The 19,658-nt window shown below is 38.6% G+C and overlaps 1 protein-coding gene across 3 annotated transcripts; it reads left to right on the top strand.

The window, feature by feature from the left end:
- Positions 1-7,764: 7,764 nt before the first annotated feature.
- On the top strand, positions 7,765-18,768 carry LOC103123885 (E3 ubiquitin-protein ligase TRIM38-like). Of its 3 annotated transcripts, none has more exons than XM_007534559.3 (7): positions 7,765-7,932; positions 9,183-9,620; positions 11,544-11,639; positions 12,363-12,593; positions 13,829-13,851; positions 13,948-14,060; positions 16,233-18,768. In XM_007534559.3, the coding sequence occupies exons 2-7, from the start codon at positions 9,240-9,242 to the stop codon at positions 16,751-16,753; spliced, it is 1,365 nt and encodes a 454-aa protein (XP_007534621.1). In that variant the 5' UTR covers positions 7,765-7,932; positions 9,183-9,239; the 3' UTR covers positions 16,754-18,768. The 3 variants fall into 3 exon arrangements, with proteins under 3 accessions (XP_007534621.1, XP_060045251.1, XP_060045252.1); XM_060189268.1 differs by having other exon boundaries at positions 7,765-7,942; XM_060189269.1 differs by lacking the exon at positions 11,544-11,639.
- The last annotated feature ends 890 nt before the right edge of the window (positions 18,769-19,658 follow it).

Raw genomic sequence — 19,658 nt, 5'->3', positions numbered from 1 at the left:
CCTTCCTATCTTTTTTTTTCCCCACCAGGATTATCACTGGGCCATAGTGCCTGCACTATTTCTGGTGACCTTTTTACTTTCCTTTGACAAGAGGGTGAGTGACAGAGGGAAGTACAGGGGGAGAGAGGATGAGAGAGAAAGAGAGGCACCTGCTTCACTGCTCCAATTCTTATAAAGCTTCCCCCTTGCAGCTGGGGGTCTGAAGCCTGAACTTAGGTCCTCACATGGTAGTGTGTATGCTCTACTACCAGGCTTAATCAAGTCTTTGCTTCACTCCTGACTTTTAGACTAATGTCCTATTTTTACTTATGTTTTGGACTCTGGTTGCTACTTGACTTTCCCAATTTAATGCTTGACCTTTAGAAAATTAGGCAACAGCTTGCCCTCTCTGACTTTATTAATTTCAAACTACCGTAGTTGAGTTCTTCCACAGTTTTGCCCATATTCCCCAGCAGTCCACTGGAGTCAGCATGTTAGATCAGTTATTTACTTGGTCCCCTTGTATCAGTTTTGTTGTTGTTGTTGTTGCTGCTGCTGCTATAATAAATCAACACAAACAGTTGCATATTTTGTTATTTTTTTGCATATATTATTTCTTACAGTGCTGAAACTCAGAAGTTCAATTGGAATCACAAGGCCAAAAATCAATATGGTCAGGATATTCAGGAATCCCAGAAAACTTCCAAATTCCTAAACTCAAACAGATTATTGTAAAATGGTACCTGTTGGCAAGGTCATATACTCTTTGAAAGCTTATAGAAGTACCATTTTCTTACATTTTTTAGTTGTATATGTAGTTCAGGTGCTGCTTTTCCCCCTCCTATTTACCTTTTTATATTTGGATAAGTCAACACAAAGTGCAGTTATAACAACCCAGAGTTGAGAAGTTGGTTCTATCTCAGAAAACAAATATTACAACAAAACAACTTCAGTTTTTTCACCAGAGAACAGCTGGGACTTCTGGTAAAGAAAGAAACACGAGTATCTGAAGTTTGGTGATTGTGTATGACTAGCAGGAAGAGGGAGTGAGAGAAAAACTCAAGCAGTAACAGGGCATTGCAGGCAGGTGCCATGTTTGCAAATGTTTCCAATCCACATGGCAGATACAAAGGGCCCAAGAAACCACTCAGACAACCTAGCGACTTATAAAAAGGTGCTTAGAACTGCTGTTTAGAGTTTTAGAAGCCACAAGTTCTCGAGTGAACCCCACGGACCTATCCAGGGGAGCCAGGGAACTGAAAACTATACCCTTGTAGTAGAAAGGGAAGCCTACCAAGCCATAAGATATCTCTGCTGCCACAGAGACCCAGCTGTGGTCAGACCACCCTGCAGGTGAAAAAGTAACTTTGACTTCATAGTAGAGTTCTTACTTTCAGATAGCAGTCTAGGAAGAGGAGGAGGTCTGGGGTTCTCCCCTCATCCCCACCCCTCTTCCCACACTAAGGCTTTGTTTAAGAGCCATAAGGTATCCTAATATTAAAGTCACTTCTTCAAAACTCCTCCCCTCCCTGCTGCAAATCACATAAAAAGCAGAACTCAGCACCACCTGCTGGCCAACAACAGAAACCAAAACAATATGAGTAAAACTAGGAACATGCTGGTCTGCAAGCCAAAGTGACAGGCAAAGAACTCAGTGATGTAGATTCAGCAGAGTTATCAGAGGAATAATTTAGGAATATAGCATCAGGAAAGTTAAAGAAATACAAACTTTCAACATGAAGAAATGGGGTAAGAAATATGAAATCAAAAATTCATCTGATAGAGAAATGGAAAATTTAATGGTACAGTTAAAGGGTGCAAGGGACACTTTGAAATCATTCCAGTCTCAAATAACAATCCAGAGAAATGGACTTACTTATGTAGAAGAGAACATAAGAAATAAAATACAAAACTGGCCATACACTTTGATTTTAAAGTACTGCAGAAGGAGAAAAACAGTCTTTTTTAAAAAAAAATAAATAAAGCAACTCTTCAAGAAATTGAAGACTCCACCAGAAAAACAAATACCAGAATTATAAGAATCCTAGAAGGAGAGAATAGAAAGATGGGAGCAGAAACTACACTTAAAGAAATACTAGTGGAAATTTTTCCAAATATGGGATATGGTCAGGATAATCAGGAATCACAGAAAACTTCCAAATTCCTAAACTCAAATAGATAATTGTGAAATTGTCAAAAATCAAGAACAGGGGGGCCGGGTGGTTAAGCGCACATGGCACAAAGTGCAAGGATCCCAGTTTGAGCCCCCAGTTCCCCACCTGCAGGGGAGTCGCTTCACAAGCGGTGAAGCAGGTCTGCAGGTGTCTTTCTCTCCTCCCTCTCTGTCTTCCCGTCCTATCTCGATTTCTCTCTGTCCTAGTCAACAACAATGACAACAATAACAACAACCACAAACAACAAGGGCAACAAGCAGAAAAAAATAGCCTCCAACAGCAGTGGATTCATAGTGCAGGCACCAAGCCCCAGCAATAACCCTGGATGCAAAAAGAAAAAAAAAAATCAAGAACAGAGAAAGAAATCTCACAAACTGCTAGCGAAATGCAGAATGTGACTTATAAGGCAGTGTAGTCAGACACTGAGGCCGAGAGAGAGTGGAATGGTATATTCAAGGTTTTAAAAGACAATAATTACCAGTTATGCATACATTACCCTACAAATCTATCACTCAAATATGAAGGAGTAACTTAAAATGGTACCAGACATACAAAAACTAAAACAGTTTGCCTTGAACAGAAACAAAAGACACAGAAATATGAGGCAATTTTACAGTATGAAAGTGGAGGCAGAAATGGATAGATGCTATTCAAGCAAAGAACTGTGAGACAAAAACAGTTTAAACAAGACTATCTTAGATGTATTTATACAAATGTGTTTCTACATAAATTATACAATATTTTTATGTATGACACATATAGTCCTCTGTCTTAAATGAAGTCATTTTTCTCTCTAGTATTTTATAATATTTCTAATATTAATTTTTGATTTCTTTTTCGTTTTTTATAATGTTTTAAAAATATTTATTTATTCCCTTTTGTTGTCCTTGTTGTTTTACTGTTGTAGTTATTATTGTTGTCATCGTTGTTGGATAGGACAGAGAGAAATCGGGAGGAGGTGAAGACAGAGAGGGGGAGAGAAAGATAGATATCTGCAGACCTGCTTCACCGCCTGTGAAGCAACGCTCCTGCAGGTGGCGAGCTAGGGGCTCTAACCGGGATCCTTACGCCAGACCTTGCGCTTTGTGTCACGTGCGCTTAACCCGCTGCGCTACTGCCCTACTCCCTGTTTTGCTTTTCTTATCCTGCTTAGTATATATAATGCTTTGGGGTTCTTTAATTTGGTGTTTGTGTTCCAAGACTCTTATTGCTATTATTTACATCTGTTACCAATTGAACAGCATTTCTCCGAAATAGAACTACTGGATGGTAATCATGTGCAATATAAAGAACAGAAATACATAAACTTGTTAAAAAGAAATAAAAAGTATTCAAACTGTCACTAAGACTTTGTGAAAACTATGGTGGTTATTTATTTATTTTTGGATGAGAGGGAAGAAATTGGGCATGGGGATTGAGAAGTAGTTATTACTGTGTGGAATGATTCCTTTGTAATCTTAAGATCTTGTAAGCCATTACTAAATCACTAATAAAAAAATTTAAAAAAGGAAAAAGTCATCTTAGGCCAATGAAGCCCAGAGATGAAAAAAAACAACAATTCAATGGCATTAAAATGAGGCAACCCAATAATAAATGGACAAAAGTCTGAATAGACATTTCTCTAAATAAGACACACAGATCACCCATAGATACATTTATAAAGGTTCACTGTCATTTATTACTACAGAAGCAAATTAATCCAACAAAATACCATTTCACATGGGTAAGTATGACCTACATGATAAAAACTGGAATCAACATATGCTGGAGAAAGTGTAGAAAAGCAGGTTCACTGGTACCTTGTTGGTGAGAATGTTGGTGAGAATGCCCCTCTGCAAAATGATAGTTTTCTTCAAAAAATAAAAGTGGAAATATCTTACACTCTTGTGGTACCACTTCTAAGAATCTACCTGAAAAATACTAATTTGAAAGGACTTATACACACTAACATTAACAACACAAGTATACACAATTGTAAAAATATGAACGTGACATAAACGTCCGTTGATTAATGACTAGGTAAGGAAACTGTGAGATATATATTCACTAGGATACTGCTTGTTACAAAAAAGAAAAGAAAAGAAAAGAAAGGTGATGCCATAACTTTTGAGATCAAATGGTTAGAACTCCAGATGACTATGATAAGTGAAGTAAGCAACAAAGTGACACTTACTAGATGATTTCACTTATATGTGATATGCAAGTAACTAAAACAAATTTTTAAGAAATATGTAATAAAACTAACTCCTAGACTCTGAAAATATGGTAGTTATAGAAAGGAATGATGGTCCGGTGGCGCAGTAGATAAAGCATCAGACTCTCAAGCATGAGGTCTTGAGTTCAGTCCCCAACAGCACATGTACCAGAGTGATGTCTGACTCTTTCTCTCTCCTCCTATGTTTCTCATTATTAAATAAATAAAATATATATTAAAAAAGAAAGGAATGGGGGAGCAAAGAGGATCACCTGAGAATGCAACAAGGTAAGACTAGGATTATTTCAGGAACCCACCAAGTCACAGGTGAACACAAACACGTGTGGCTCATGGGCAGAGAAGGGCTTAAGGAGAGATTCCTGGGGCTAAAAGTCCATAGGTATTCAGGAGTAGCTGGTACCAATCCGGCAGTTTGCCAGTTGATGAACCACCTCCAGTTTTGTTTTATCAACAAAAATACTGCTGAAGGGAGGGGGGGAAATCACCTAAAACACACTAGTTTGTAACTGTGAGTCTCCAATGCAGTTGCCCTTCAGAGGCTGGAACAGGGAAACCCTATAACATGGGGCTGGGAGGGGGGGAGAGAACCTCTGATAACTGATTTTTTTTTTTTTTTTTTTTTTTTTGGTGAGGGAGCGAATAAGGCTTCGTGCATGTGTGAGTTGATCATTCCCAAACTGATTTATTTATTTATTTTTCACCAGTGCACTTCTCAGCTCTGGCTTATGGGTGGTGCAGGGTATTGAACCTGGTGACTGTTTCATTTATATAGACAGCAATAAATACCATGGGACTAAAAATCCTCCAACCCCTTGCCATAGATCTACAGTATGATATTAGGATATATGGCAAAGCACTGCCCAGTGAGGTATCTTTCCAATCCTATTAATTTTACTCTTAAGTATTTTGTTATCTTGCTGCTACTACAGATGATTCTATCCTGGGCTATGCAGTGGTATAACTGACAGAGTACACACGTTATATGAACTAAGCCTCTCTCCTCACTTGTAGGCGGAAAACATCCCAAGTGCTGAAGTAGTGCTAAAGGTGTCTTTCTTTCTCTGTCTCTTGCTATCTCCTCTTTCCTTCTTAATTTCTCTCTGTCTGCACCAAAATATAAATAAGTAAAATATTTTAAAATAATAAAATAGCCAATGATTCAATCCTTGACTTCATGAATTGCATATGTTTTCATTGGGTATAGGCAGTATTTGAAATACATTTTGACTTATTTATAGTCCTTCATACTTACTGTAGACTTTATGTTTTCTTCACATAATGAAATTTTTTCTTTTTCCTTTCAATTCTGAAGACCTATGTTTATTTGTTTTTTTTTAAATAAAATTTATTTATTGGGAGATTAATGACTTACATTTGGCAGTAAACTACAATAGTTTGTACATGCATAACATTTCTCAGTTTTTCCACATAACAATTCAACCTCCCACTAGGTCATCCTCTGCCATCATGTTCCAAGACCTGAGCGAGAGCTCTCCCATTCCTACCCTGCAGTCTTTTACTTTGATGCAATACACCAATTCCACAGAAAACATAAAATTCTTTTTTTTTCATTGCTAATTTTTTTTCTTTTATTTAAGAAAGGATTAACAAAACCATAGGGTAGGAGGGGTACAACTCCACACAATTCCCACCACCCAATCTCCATATCCCACCCCCTCCTCTGATAGCTTTCCCATTCTCTATCCCTCTGGGAGCATGGACCCAGGGTCATTGTGGGTTGTAGAAGGTGGAAGGTCTGGCCTCTGTAATTGATTCCCCGCTGAATGTGGGCTTTGACTGGTCGGTCCATACTCCGAGTCTGCCTCTCTCTTTCCCTAGTAGGGTGTGTCTCTGGGGAAGCTGAGCTCCAGGACACATTGGTGGGGTCTTCAGTCCAGGGAAGCCTGGCCGGCATCCTGATGACATCTGGAATCTGGTGGCTGAAAAGAGAGTTAACATACAAAGCCAAACAAATTGTTGAGCAATCATGGACCCAAAACTTGGAATAGTGGAGAGGAAGTGTTAGGGGGATACTCACTGCATACTCTAGTGTACTTCTGCTTTCAGGTATATATTTTGCAGTAGTTTATGGGTACGTGTGAACATATGCTCTCTCTCACAGAACCTGGTCTATATCTAGGTTTTGGGACTTTGTTAGAAAGTGAACCACCTGGGATGGAACTAGAGTATACTATGAAAGGAAAGGTCTCACCCAAATAATGAAGCTGAAGGGTTGTCATTCCACACCTGAAGTCTCTGGACACAGTCTGAAGTGAAGCATGTTGAGGTGGCAATCGTTGTGTTGGTTAGGTTGTGATCGGCAGATGCAATATTATTTGATATGGATTGGGAGAGGCATACGGGAAAGTGGGCCCTATCCAAGGGTTCCAGGACTGGGGGAAGTAGAGGCTCTACAGTGGAGATGTGAGGTTCCTGCTGTCTTAGGGTTCAAAAAGACAATCGATAGTTAATGTTATCATCACATTATTTGGTAATTGGGTTAACTTTGAAAAGTCCTTTTGTTAGGGTTTGCTGTACAGTACCCAGTATCTTGTATATAGCTGTGCTGTTGGTTGCTTCTGATCTACTTGGTCTAGGCTTTTGAGAGAGTCTGCATATCAATTACACAGCCTATTTATTAAAAAGATTCAATCTGTGTTTTAAAAATCTTTGAGACATACAATTAATTTTCCCCCTCTCATATTAATTAACTAGTGATTTATATGACTACATTTTACTGGGAGTGTACATAAACACCATTCCCAGCACCAAAAGACTGTGACCCATCCCTCCCACCCACTCCCACCCCCCACTGGCCCAGGAAGCTGCATGTCTACCCCTCACCACAGGGTTTTTACTTTGGTGCCCTACTTACAATTTGGTGAGTGTTTATTTGTTTTTTAATTTATGGTATAATTTCTTAGGTGGGTGAAACTGGAGATGATTATATTAAGATTATATTAAGTGAAATAAAGAAAGAACTGATGGAGAACTACTGTGGTTTCACTCATATTTGAAACATACAGGGGGAAAACAAACAAACTTGCAGGACTGGTAAAAAAAAAAAGTTGTCTCATATTCTGTGAGAACAATGACGAATTTGGGAAGGGTTATATGTTATGGTGGAAGCTGCAGTGACTTACACATGTCATGTATGGATGGCAAGCTACGCCCTTATAGTCTTACAATCTTGTAAAATATTGTTAAATCACAATAATAAAATGTGTTGGGAAATGAACTTTCTCTTTAAATTTAAAATATAATATCCTTGGCTATTATTGTTGACTAGAAATGATAAGAGTGTGTTTACAAAATACATGGTAGGATATAATTACAAAAATAAAGTATAATTATGCATATCTAAATGGTGTAACTTAGTGTATCCTCTCCCTTTCAGGACAAACTGAGTGAAAAACTCTGAAAATCTCGCAAGTTCCTGTTAAATTGTACAAAATTACATTCTCGCAGTAGTTTCACTTTTGAGTTTAACATGTTAGAGCTTCCTTGTCAGACTTCAGGAAGCTTCTTCTATACCAGGACCTGGCTGTCTGCTCTGTGGAGAAGGTAAAGAAAAGTATGGCCAAAATTTCCTAGGTGGAAGGCTAGGAAACCGGGAAACCTGTGTGTGTTGGGGAGGGAGGGGGGGCTTGGGGGGGTTGGGTTGTGAAGAGCTCCTCTCAAACTCTTAATAGCAAAGATTTTGTTTTCTAGATCTTTCACGGCGTTTACTTTCAGTTTCAGCAGACTTAAGCCACATCTGAAAAGATCTGGGTTGCTAGGCAAGTGAAGGCCCAGGAAGGCTCCCTAGTGGCTCAGAGGAGGAGAGATCCTTCTCCCCATTAGCACAAAGCTCCTGGCAAAGAGGAAACCATTGGAGAAGTGACAGTTGCCTACCTAGGTCTCCAGGAACTTTGGTCCCAAGACTGACTTCTCTCCCCAGCTCTTTCCTGTTATCTTTCTTCCAGATAAGGGAGGATTACAGAAAGGACTGTGTCTGGTTGTTGGGTTTTTTTTGTTTGTTTTGTTTTGTTTTTTTACTTTCCTTGTCCTGATGGATCTCCATTGAGACACTGTTAATGTGGGATCTTTGTGGGGGGGTGGGGGGGACACTGGGATTTGGCTTCAGGTAGCCTGAAATCTTTTATCTTAGTGGAATTTTCACACACCACCCAATTGCCAGTAAATAATTTGAGTAATTATTTATTCTTGATATGACTGGATAAGTATCCTTACTGTTTATTTGAATGAAAGGAGTTCCACTCTTCCTCACTGAGGTTTTTTTTCACTCTCTTGCTACAACTTTTTTGAAGAAGCTTATCCTGTATTCTCTTTCTCTCTCTCTCTCTCTTTGCAACTGGACCAAGAAACTTTCTGTGATGATGCAGTGTTTTCTTTTAATATTTTATCTATTTCCTTAATGAGAAAGATAGGAGAGAGAAAGAACCAGACATTACTCTGGTACATGTGCTGTCAGGAGTCAAATTTGGGACCTCCTGCTTGAGAGTCCAGTGAGTGCTTTACTACGCCATCTCCCAGACCATTGATGTGGTGTTTTCTATCTCAGCTATTTTGTAATCACATCAGCTTTTAAACAACTGAAATGTGGTTATGAGACTAAGAAACAGAATTTTAAATTTCAGTTCAGAATAATTATATTCACCACATCCTACAACATAGCTACATGTTATGCATTCCCTCAATCCCAATTCAATTATTTTCTCCAGAGAGATGTCAAGAGTTGTAAATACACAGAGGCTTGGATGAGATGTTTTTCCACCACTTTAGAACACTGGTTGTTTCTTCTCTGCCTCTAGGTTCAATATTGGTGCCTTCCAGTAAAATTCATCCACTCAAACTGAGATACCAAGAAAATGAGGGAGGAAACCAAGTGTTCCATATGCCTACAGTTAATGACAGAGGCAGTGAACTTTGACTGTGGGCACAGCTTCTGCCACCTATGCTTAAAGAATATTCTTAAGAAATGTTATTTCTCAGAGATGACTTTGAAAAAGTATTGCTGTCCCCAGTGTGAGGCAGTATTTCAAAAGGTGAGTCTCCAACAAAACAAGCAGCTGGAAAACCTCACTGAAGCCATCAAGGGAATAGACCTTGAAAAGTGTAAGAAACACGGAGAGGAGCTCCAGCTATTCTGTGTGGATGATGAGCAGCTCATCTGTTGGTGCTGTGAATGGATGTCACAGCACAGGGGGCACGTCACAGCTTTAGTGGAAGACATTTGCCAAGATTACAAGGTGAGTGTGTGGGCCCTTGGGCTTCAATAAGTACCGGCTCTTGCATTGCTTCCTCAGATCAGAAATTATTTAGCCTGAAACTCAAGATCATAAAACTAAAATGTAGGTTAAGTATGCCATTCTTCTGAAGACTAGCCAATGATTAGTCTTCAGTGAATCAGATCCCAAGTGTGCATCCTGATGCTCAAAGAGAATTATCAGACTCTTACCCGTCTTTCCGTTATAAACTTCTGCTCTGTAGTGTACTTGCCCTACACACTCATATATATATATATATATATATATATATGTATTTAGTTTTTAACATAAAGCTGATAATCTACTATCAACATATGACAAAGTCAATGGACAAATATACCATATTACAGATATCCTATAACTGAGGAGAGCAATTAAGTCACAAAAGAAGGCTACTGGGAATGCCTTGATTTAGATGATGGATTTGGGTAGCAGGAATGGGAAGTGGTATCTATGTGGACACATATACATTTCCACAAACAGAGGTGTGCAACAAGGAGCCGAGTGGTTGCACACATGGTTAAGCACACACATGACAGTGCACAAAGACCTCAGTTCAAGGCCCTGGTCCCCACCTGCAGGATGGGAAGCTTCACAAGCAGTGAAGCAGTACTGCAGCTATTTCTCTCTCCTTCTCTCTCTCTATCTCTCACCCCTTTATCTCAATTTCCATCTATCTACGCAAAATAATAATTCTTAAAAAATTCTTAGAAGTGTGGAGCAAATCATCCTTGAAATGATTATCATGTCATATTATATAATGCTATATTATATAAAGCAATAGCTTTATGTGCAATTTTTCCTTGACAAGATGATAGTAGTGGGTTTTACTCTGACTCCAGGGCAGCAGATAAGCTGGGAACCACTACTCAACACCTTTAAGGTTCAAGGACAGATTATGAAACCTTTTCCTGAATCTCAGTTTCTACAGCACAAAAAATGATGCTAAAGTGGTCCACTAACTTCTCAGGTTTGAGAAGGGAGGCAATTATATTGGTGCACATAACAGTCAACAGCATGCTTCTTTTCAAAATGTAAATATGCAACAAATATTCAGTGTTATCTAATGCTCCTATAGGATTTAACTGAAGTATTCAACAGAGTTGGTGAGGATGGCAGGTGTGCCACCCAATAGATGGCGTAAGTTATCATGCACAGAAATCTGGGTTCACACCCCAGGCCACTACATGAGTGCTCCACAAGCAGTAGAGAAGCACTGCAGTGTGTTTTCCTTTCTTTCTCTCGCTCTCCCTTTCCATTCTTCTCTTTCATCTTCATTATGAAAAAAGAGACCATTGATAGTAGTAAAGAGTTCAGGCACCAAGTCCCATTGATAATCCTGATGACAAAGACAGTAAAAATAAAACAAAGAAGTGGCATATTTATTTATTTAGCCTCCAGGTTAGTTGCTGGGGCTTGGTGCCCACACTTCAAATCCATTGCTCTTGGTAGCCGTTTTTCCTGTTTTTATTGGACAAGATAGAGAGGATTTGTGAGTAACTGAGAGGGGAGGGGAAGATAGGGAGAGAGAAAGACACCCAAAGAACTGCTTCACTGCTAGTGAAACAACCTCCTTACAGACGTGGAACTGGGGCTCAAACCAGGATCCTTGTGCAAGTCCTTGCACTTTGTACTATGTGTGCTTAGCTCGGTATGCCCACCCATCCCAAAAATACTTTTTAATATATTTATTTATTTATTTTGGATATAGACAGTGAAAAATTGAGAGGGGAGAGGGAGATAGAGAATGAGGGAGAAAGAAACACATGTAGTACTGCTTCACCACTTGTAAAGTTTCCCTTCTTGAAGGTGGAACTTGAGTCCTTGTGCATTTTAACATGTACATGTTATTAGGTGCATCACTGCTCCAATAAGATTTTATTCACACATTGTTGTTGCCTTCAGGAAAAGCTCCAGAAAGCTTTGACAAAACTAAGGGACTTGGAAAACAAATGTAAGAATGTTAAGTTGTTCACAAGACTACGGATGGCCATATGGGAGGTAGGATTTTGAGTTTACTGATCTCAAATTATTTTTCAACCAGGGAGCAAGCATAATGGTCATATGAAAGACTTTCATGCCTGAGCCTCAAAAATGCCAGAATAAGGAGGATCAGAACTACTGTCCAAATGAGAATATTAAAATATACACTGGCAACTGGAGACCCTGAGTCTCTAGTTCATGGCTGATCAGCTCCCACAGTATCAAAACCTCATTCCTTTATGAAAGTATTTATAATCATATCTGTGATCTGCTAGTTTCATACATAAGTAGAATCATTTAATATTTGTTTTCTTGTTTTTGACTGATTTCATTTAACATAATGTTTTTAAAATTTATTCATGATGTAGCATATATTGGAGTTACCCTCCTTTTTCCCAGAGTTACTGCTGGAAGAACATAAACTATGTGATTCTCTCAACAGATTTTTTTTTTTTAGGGTAAGAGAGGGAAGAGACAGACAGAGATACCACAGCACTGCTCTACATCTCATGAAGCTTCCCCCATGCCAGTGCCTCCATGGAGTGACTGGGGGCTCTAACCCAGGTTTCAAGCATAGTAACGTATTTTCTGTACTAGATAAGCTTGAATCTAGTACCATTTTTCTCCTTTCTGAGGCTCAGTAGTAATCCTTTCTGTATATGCACCACATTTTCTTATCATTTATGCATAAATTCACTTTTGATTTATTTTCATATTTCAAGAATATCTTCTTTATTATAGGAGAAGATAGAACTTCGAAAACAGAAAATCCATTCTGAATTTGAGAAACTCCATAACTTCCTTCATGAGGAAGAGAAGTCTTATCTATGGAGACTAGAGAAAGAGAAAGAGCAAACTCTGAGGAAACTGTGGGACAATGAAGCCAATCTGGAAAAGCAGAGTCACGAACTCAAGAACTGCATTCTGGAACTAGAGGAGAGATGTCAGGCTTCAGCTCATAAACTGCTGCAGGTGAGACTGTGCACTTGGGGAAAAAAGGAGGCGTCTGTTTCTGAGCTATTAAGAGGAAGCATGGAGAGAGCAAAACTGGGTTGCCTTACTAAAAAGTGCACATTACTGTGGGAATTTAATTTTCCTTTTAGATTCACATTAGTATCTCCAGGGTGCCTTTCAAGCACTTATAAAATATCAATATGTGAGTCAAAAACTTATACTGTGGATGAGTAGAAATGGCAGTTTTCTTGACCAAGTGGAGCCATGGTATGGCTTTTGCTACTGTGTATTTGCCTGTATTCCACTTGCACAGAATCCTGACAGTCAAACTGTCTCTTGAAAGATTCCTCCAGATGATTGGTGAGTGAAGTGGGGTCACTGAAATAAGTGATAATTTCTTTTCCTGTTTGCTTACAAAACCTTTGCTCCAAGAGCTTTTATGAGACTGCCTTTCAATTGCATAATGGTTCCAGGCCATTAAGATAAATGACCCTGGTAAGGGATGGGGGTGGGCATGATGAAATAATTCCCTTGTATAGTGCATTGCTTTGCCATGTGTATAGCCCAGGTTTGGGTCTATCTACTATGGCATTAAAGGTAATTTCTATGCTGTGATCTCTTTTATCTTCTCTCTCTCTCTGTCTCTCTCTCTCTCTCCCTCTCTCCTTTTCCCTACCTCTTTGTCAGAGAGAGAGAGAGAGAGAGAGAGAGAGAGAGAGAGAGAGAGATACCTGGAGCTGTTTGTTCTAGTTTTCATAATAAATCTGTAGGTGACACTATAAGGTTACGAATGTAGCACAACTGCTCCACTACCATGGGGTGCTGGCTGCCACCACCTTAATGGACCAGTCTTAGGGGATTTGCTTGGATTCTTCACTAAGGAACTTCATGATAAATAATCCCTTTATGGGATCATTTTGAGCGAAATAAGGTTACCAAAATTAAGTCTTACTAGAGGGAGCATGAGTACACTCCTGCTTCTTTCCCCACAAGCATTCCAGAAGCTGATGTGATTACAGACACTACACCTCCTCATAGGCCTGATTATAACAGACTGAAATTGATAAACTTGCTGCCATGTTGAATATCACAGGTAACTGGGACGGGAATCATCTTGTCAAGGAGTTCACTAATATCTTATACTGATCACTCTACTTCCTTGAAATTGGTATTAATAGAGAATAACCCTACATGCTGTGCTGCATGAAATACTGATGTTCCCATATTCACTTTTGGCCTTTATTTCTCTATAGGATGTGAAAGATACTTTGATCAGGTAAGTGCTGCATTGATGTGGGAGGGAAAGGGTGTGAGTACATAGAATTTAATGGAACATGTCACTGAAGAAGTCTTTGATCTCTACTTATCTTAGGAGTTCAGCTGTGAATCTAGAATTACCAGAACCTATCTCAGTGGAGCTGCATCCTTTGTGCAATGTTTCAGAGCTTTACTTTGATGTGAAAAAAATGTTAAGGCGTTATCAAGGTATGTTCAGGCACAAATGAATAAAGTTATAGGTTGAAGTGACCTGAGTGGTGACCAAGTTCATAACATGTGCCTCGGCAGGTTCACAGACCAGACAGGCGTTTTCTAGTTATTTTGAGTGGAGCTGCCACATTTCTGTGTTAGTAAAATGAGGTACTTAGACATATCAATTAACTGTGCAGACTCTTCAAATCTTTTTTTTATCATTATTGTTCATTTTGTAGCTGTGTCTTCCCAGGAAAATAGCTGCCATAGTCTCCATATTTACATACATATGTTTTGTTTTATCCTTAGGTTTATTTTCTGGATCTTTCATTTCTCCAGGGCATATACACAAAACTGAGATGAATGAAACTGTGATTTGAAGAGTATGCACATGTAACTCAAGTTTCAAGGAAATAAGTCCAATTGACATTAGTTACATTAAGAAGCTAGATGTAGTAATTGATAGAGGCATAGGTTACATTTTACTATTCTATGCAATTCATAGTTAAATTCTCATAAAAATTAATTTTGATATCTTCACATTATATATTTTAATATCAATGAGTATTAAGGTACCATAATTGTGCCACAGTACTGTTACCACATAAGGGGTGGCTACATGGAGTAATTGATGAACAATCCATTGTTCAAGGAAGTATATCTTAACTTAAGAAATTAGAATAAAAAATTAGAAATTAGAATAAAAGTAACCTTAGCTGTAATTTGTACTCTGACAGCAATATATGACCATGGTTAGGACTTATACGATCTTGTTTAAGACTTTTGTATTTTGTTTACAGGAGAGTCTCTAATTCTTTCCTTGAAAGACTTTACATGAAGTTGCTTTTGTCTATCTCCTTACTAGTATAATTGCTCGGAAAATATTAAAACATCCATTTTCAATGGTTATATATATGTTTTATCATTTATGGATAAATATTAAACGATAGATGATGTTTTTTATGGTCCTGTATCTTCAGTTTTCTTTTGAATGAGCTTTAGTAAAAAATGTTTTTTATGGAATGTTATTAACCTTGCCAGTGTTTTCAAGCTTATTAGTTAGTATCATAAAATTTATCATATGATTTATAAGTTTAAATGTCTTTATTCATTTCATAGTTTCATCCTCTCTTTTTACCCTTGGATAAATCTTATCAGATATATGTCTGTTTAATTAATCTTTTCAGATAAGCTACATATGACTTTTCCCCCTTTATTGTGCTCATATTTTTGCTCATATTTTATTGATTTGTTGTCTATCTAAATATGACAGATATATCACTATATTATCTGTCCTATAACTGTCAATCTTTTTATCTTTTAAGTGGCAGTTGTAAACAACACATCACTGAAAATTATAAGCTTCTATGATAATTTCTCTTTTGAGTATATTATCCTTAATAACATTTTAACTTCACCACCTGCATTTTCCTGTATCATTCACAAAATATAAATTTAAATACTAAATTTTGTGGTTCAAGGCCCTGAATATGGAAAAACAATGGACAAAAAAAAAATCCCTAGAGGGTAGGGGTAGATAGCATAATGGTTATGCAAAGAGACTCTCATGCCTGAGGTTGCAAAGTCCCAGGTTCAATCCCCCACATCACCATAAACTAGAGCTGAACAGTGCTCTGATAAAAAATTTTTTAAAAAAATCCCTAGGACTTCAATGACAAACTCTGACATTATTTCTGTGATTTTTCTTTGATTCTCAATTTTACCAGTTATTAGTAAAGATGGAAAGGACTTATTTTCACTCCAACATTCCATGATTCCTGGAAGTCTTGCATGGGAAAGAAGGATCTTTAGAGAACACAGTAACCCTGTCAGTGCTGCTTAGTTCTGGAGACCGACTTCACTGAGTGACTAAGATAGTAGTAGTGATGAAGAAGATAATATTACTATTGTTGTTGTTGTTACTGTTGTTGTGGCATGGGTACTTAACACATATCAGCAATTTTACCAAGCACTAAGAATATATTGTCTGGTTTAATCTTCCTCCACAATTCCATGTAATACATACAATGATTGTTACTTTAGTTTTTAACAAACTGGGATTTTGGGTAGAACTCACACAACTATTAAGAAACAAAACCCAAAAGCAAGTTTTATTTGAAATGAATTGTTTTCTCAATGTGAATACTTTTATTTTCATTGTTTTCTTTTTCTTTTCTTTTTTTCCAGCTACTGTGACTCTGGATCCAGATACAGTTCATAATAAATTAGTTCTGTCTAAATATCAGGACCAGGCTGCTCATAGGTCCAAGATGGAAAAACTTAAAAATTTAAAAAGATTTAGAGTCTTGCGCTCTGTGCTAGGCTGTAAAGGCTTCACCTCAGGAAGACATTACTTTGAAGTGGATGTGGGAGAAGGAAGTCGGTGGGACATAGGAGTTTGTTTAAAAAATGTACAGAGGGATATTAGTATGGAAGTGGAGCCTTCCACTGGATTCTGGGCCATCAGACTGTACAAAGAGAACCATTATGTAGCTCTTACCTCTCCACAAACTCCCCTTCCTCTGAGGGAGAAGCCTCTGGTTGTGGGGATTTTTCTGGACTATGAAGCTGGGCTTGTATCCTTTTACAACATGTCTACTGGCTCCCACATCTTTACCTTCCCCCAAAACTCCTTTACGGAAACCCTCAAGCCCTATTTCTGCTTTTTTCGTTGTTCACCTTTGTTCATGCTTCCCCCAGGGGAGTGAAGAAAGTAGGAAAATCTCCTTCTTAGTTTATTCAGTAGAAATGATAATCTCAGTCTAGGTGAAGAACTGAAATTTGGGTTGATTTCTCTTCTACTGTTTCCCAGTACCAAGAACAGTGCTGGACTTCCAGTAGATAATTAATAAATCTGTACCGAATGAATGAATTGAAAAACTCAAAGAATACTATATATTACAAATCTCAATTGGGAAGAAAACAACGCAATAGCAAATATCCTATACTGTCTACTCCATCTTTCCTCAAAAGTTCAGATTTTTGATTTCTAAAACAATTAATAGATCAGTAGGTGATAAAGTGTTCTGAAGTTCAGAGACTTTTTTTTTTTGATCAATACAAAACTGGTATCAGGTTAAAGCATAATGAAAAGCTACAGTTGTCTGAAGCATAATAGGTAGGGAAATAAAATAGCAATGACTTCTTACCACAAACAGTAGATTAATAATCTGCATCACAACCCTGGGATCATAGAATAAAGATGACTGTCAGACCTAGTGAACTTTTCTGGAAATAACTGAATATAAGAGAAGAATTACAGTTATTTATAGTGATATGCTTCAATTGGAAAAAGAGTAAAAGAGTTAAAATGAATTTTGTAGGGGCCTCAATCTGGAAAGCAAGTTGATATGTATTTTTTAATTTTTATTTATAAAAAGGAAACACTGACAAAAACCATAGGATAAAAGGGGTACAACTCCACAAAATTCCCACCACCAGAACTTCGTACCCCATCCCCTCCCCTGATAGCTTCCCTAGTCTTTATCCCTCTGGAGGTATGGTCCCAGGGTCATGGGGTGCGGAATGTGGAAGGTCTGGCTTCTGTAATTTCTTCCCTGCTGAACATGGACATTGGCAGGTCAATCCACACTCCCAGCCTGTCTCTCTCTTTCCCTAGTGAGGCAGAGTTCTGGGGAAGCAGGCTCCAGGACACATTGGTGGGGTTGTCTGTCCAGGGAAGTCTGATTGGCATCACGGTACATCTGGAACCTGGTGGCTGAAAAAAGAGTTAACATATAGAGCCAAACAAATTGTTGACTAATCATGAACTTAAAGGCTGGAATAGTTCAGATGAAGAGTTGGGGGGGGGTCTCCATTTTGTAACTAGTTAGTAGTCATATTTTAGTTACTTTAACAATGACTGTTTAGTCACTATCTGGCCACCCCATCAGCGGGGTCCTAGTCGGGGAGTTCTGAGATTCCCAAACAGACATGATGGACCTAGACCTTGAATAGATCCCTCTCTCCATTGCTACTGGTAATCTCTATCAGGAACAACACAATAGACCCCTTTGTGGGCCCCCCAAAGGACCTTGCCCCCAATGTGGATCAACATGGTAGAGAATGTTCCAACCTCCGAAGGGAGGCTGAACAACATATTCTATGTTCCAGCTGAGGAAGATGGGTCCTGAAATTAGGGCAGCTTGGAATGTTCCTACTCATGACCACAGAATGTGAGCTCAGATTTACAGGGATGTAGAGGTCACATAAGTTCCTAAGCTCCAGATCAGATCAAATCGATGGGGTGTGAGAAATGGGCCCACTGTCCAGGAAGCCCAGGCCATTATTTCCATGAGAATCTGAGTGGGTTGATCCTGAGTTCACCCCCTTTCATGGGGAGAAGCTAGGCTGGTACCTCCTGACCTCATAAACTTATGATGGATGGCTTCCCCAGAAGTGGCACCCTTTCTGCACATGCTACTCCATCCCCTTAAAACAGAGGCCATGAATTACTGTGTATGACCAGCTTGTTACCCACTGCAAATATTCTGGTTTTATTCAACTGCTCCCTTCCCCCCTTCCCTGAAGTGCCTATAATTTACCCTCAGAGAAATATGCATTGTGAACTCATGACCAAGCCTTATACAGTAACTTTCCAGTTGTGATCAAATACTTTATAAGTCAAGATGTAACTATGCATTGTGTTTGGGTTAATGATTACCTCAACCTTCTCTCTGGACTATGGGTATATCTGCTTGCTTGTATCCCCCAATAAACAAATGGACCCTCAGAGGCTTTTCCTGGAGCTAACTGACTGTGTGTCTCTCTGCTCACTATACCCTCGTCACACAGAGCCACCCTAGGACTCCCAGGGGGCCACTTCACTGCCGTTGCCAGTGACCAGGGAGGCGGAGGAACTGGAACAACCCACAATGGGGTTTACAGTCAACAATATTTATATGCCTTTCCCATATTTGGGAGCTACTCTCTCCCCTGACCCAGCTTTCTGGTCCTTTTTTCAGCCATGATGTCATCTCCCCAGACAATAACTTGGGTCCACCTGCACTTCAGATGTCAGGCTCAGGAAAAAAATAAATAAATAAAACTAGTATAGTCGTGGGCTCTTTGGAATTTGGCTGGGCTCTTTGGAAGTTGACTGGGCTAGCTCCAGCCATCCTGAAATACATATTAATCTCATAAAATAGTTATTTTTACTATTATTGTTGAAAGTTTTTGTTATGATTCATATAGACAAATACTTCTTAACTATACATGGGTTTATTTTGAAATGAATATATATGTTATATAAACATTACACCTAAGATAATGATAAGACCAGCATGATAGTCACCCAAAACACATTAATTATGAACAAAAATATGTCATCAAGGGCCAGTGGCACAATTTAGGGTGCACATGGTCCAGATTAAAGCTCTAGAACCACATTGGAAGGTACTGTGGCCCAAGGGGACACTCTAGTGCTGTGGTATCTTTTCTGTTCTCTATATAGCTCTATGACTCTCTGTCTTTCTGTCTGAATAAAAAAGTCCAAAGCAGTGAAATCTCTTAAGCATGAGACCTCAACTCTGAAAAAACAATCAATTTTCTATGTTATAATAATTTATAGCTCATGTATAAAGCAATTTTTGTTGAAAATGCAATACTGAGAGA

The sequence above is a fragment of the Erinaceus europaeus genome, chromosome 4 (assembly GCF_950295315.1).
Source record: "Erinaceus europaeus chromosome 4, mEriEur2.1, whole genome shotgun sequence".
Taxonomy (NCBI): Eukaryota; Metazoa; Chordata; class Mammalia; order Eulipotyphla; family Erinaceidae; genus Erinaceus; species Erinaceus europaeus.
The sequence above is the reverse complement of the archived record's forward strand: the minus strand, read 5'-3'. Positions and strand labels throughout refer to the sequence as shown.

Bases quoted from the DNA above. Each gene is read 5' to 3' on its own strand.
- LOC103123885 (XM_007534559.3), top strand. From the start codon at position 9,240: ATGAGGGAGGAAACCAAGTGTTCCATATGCCTACAGTTAATGACAGAG. The intron at 9,621-11,543 runs GTGAGTGTGTGG...TGTTGCCTTCAG, and splicing joins ACATTTGCCAAGATTACAAG to GAAAAGCTCCAGAAAGCTTT. The intron at 12,594-13,828 runs GTGAGACTGTGC...ATTTCTCTATAG, and splicing joins CAGCTCATAAACTGCTGCAG to GATGTGAAAGATACTTTGAT.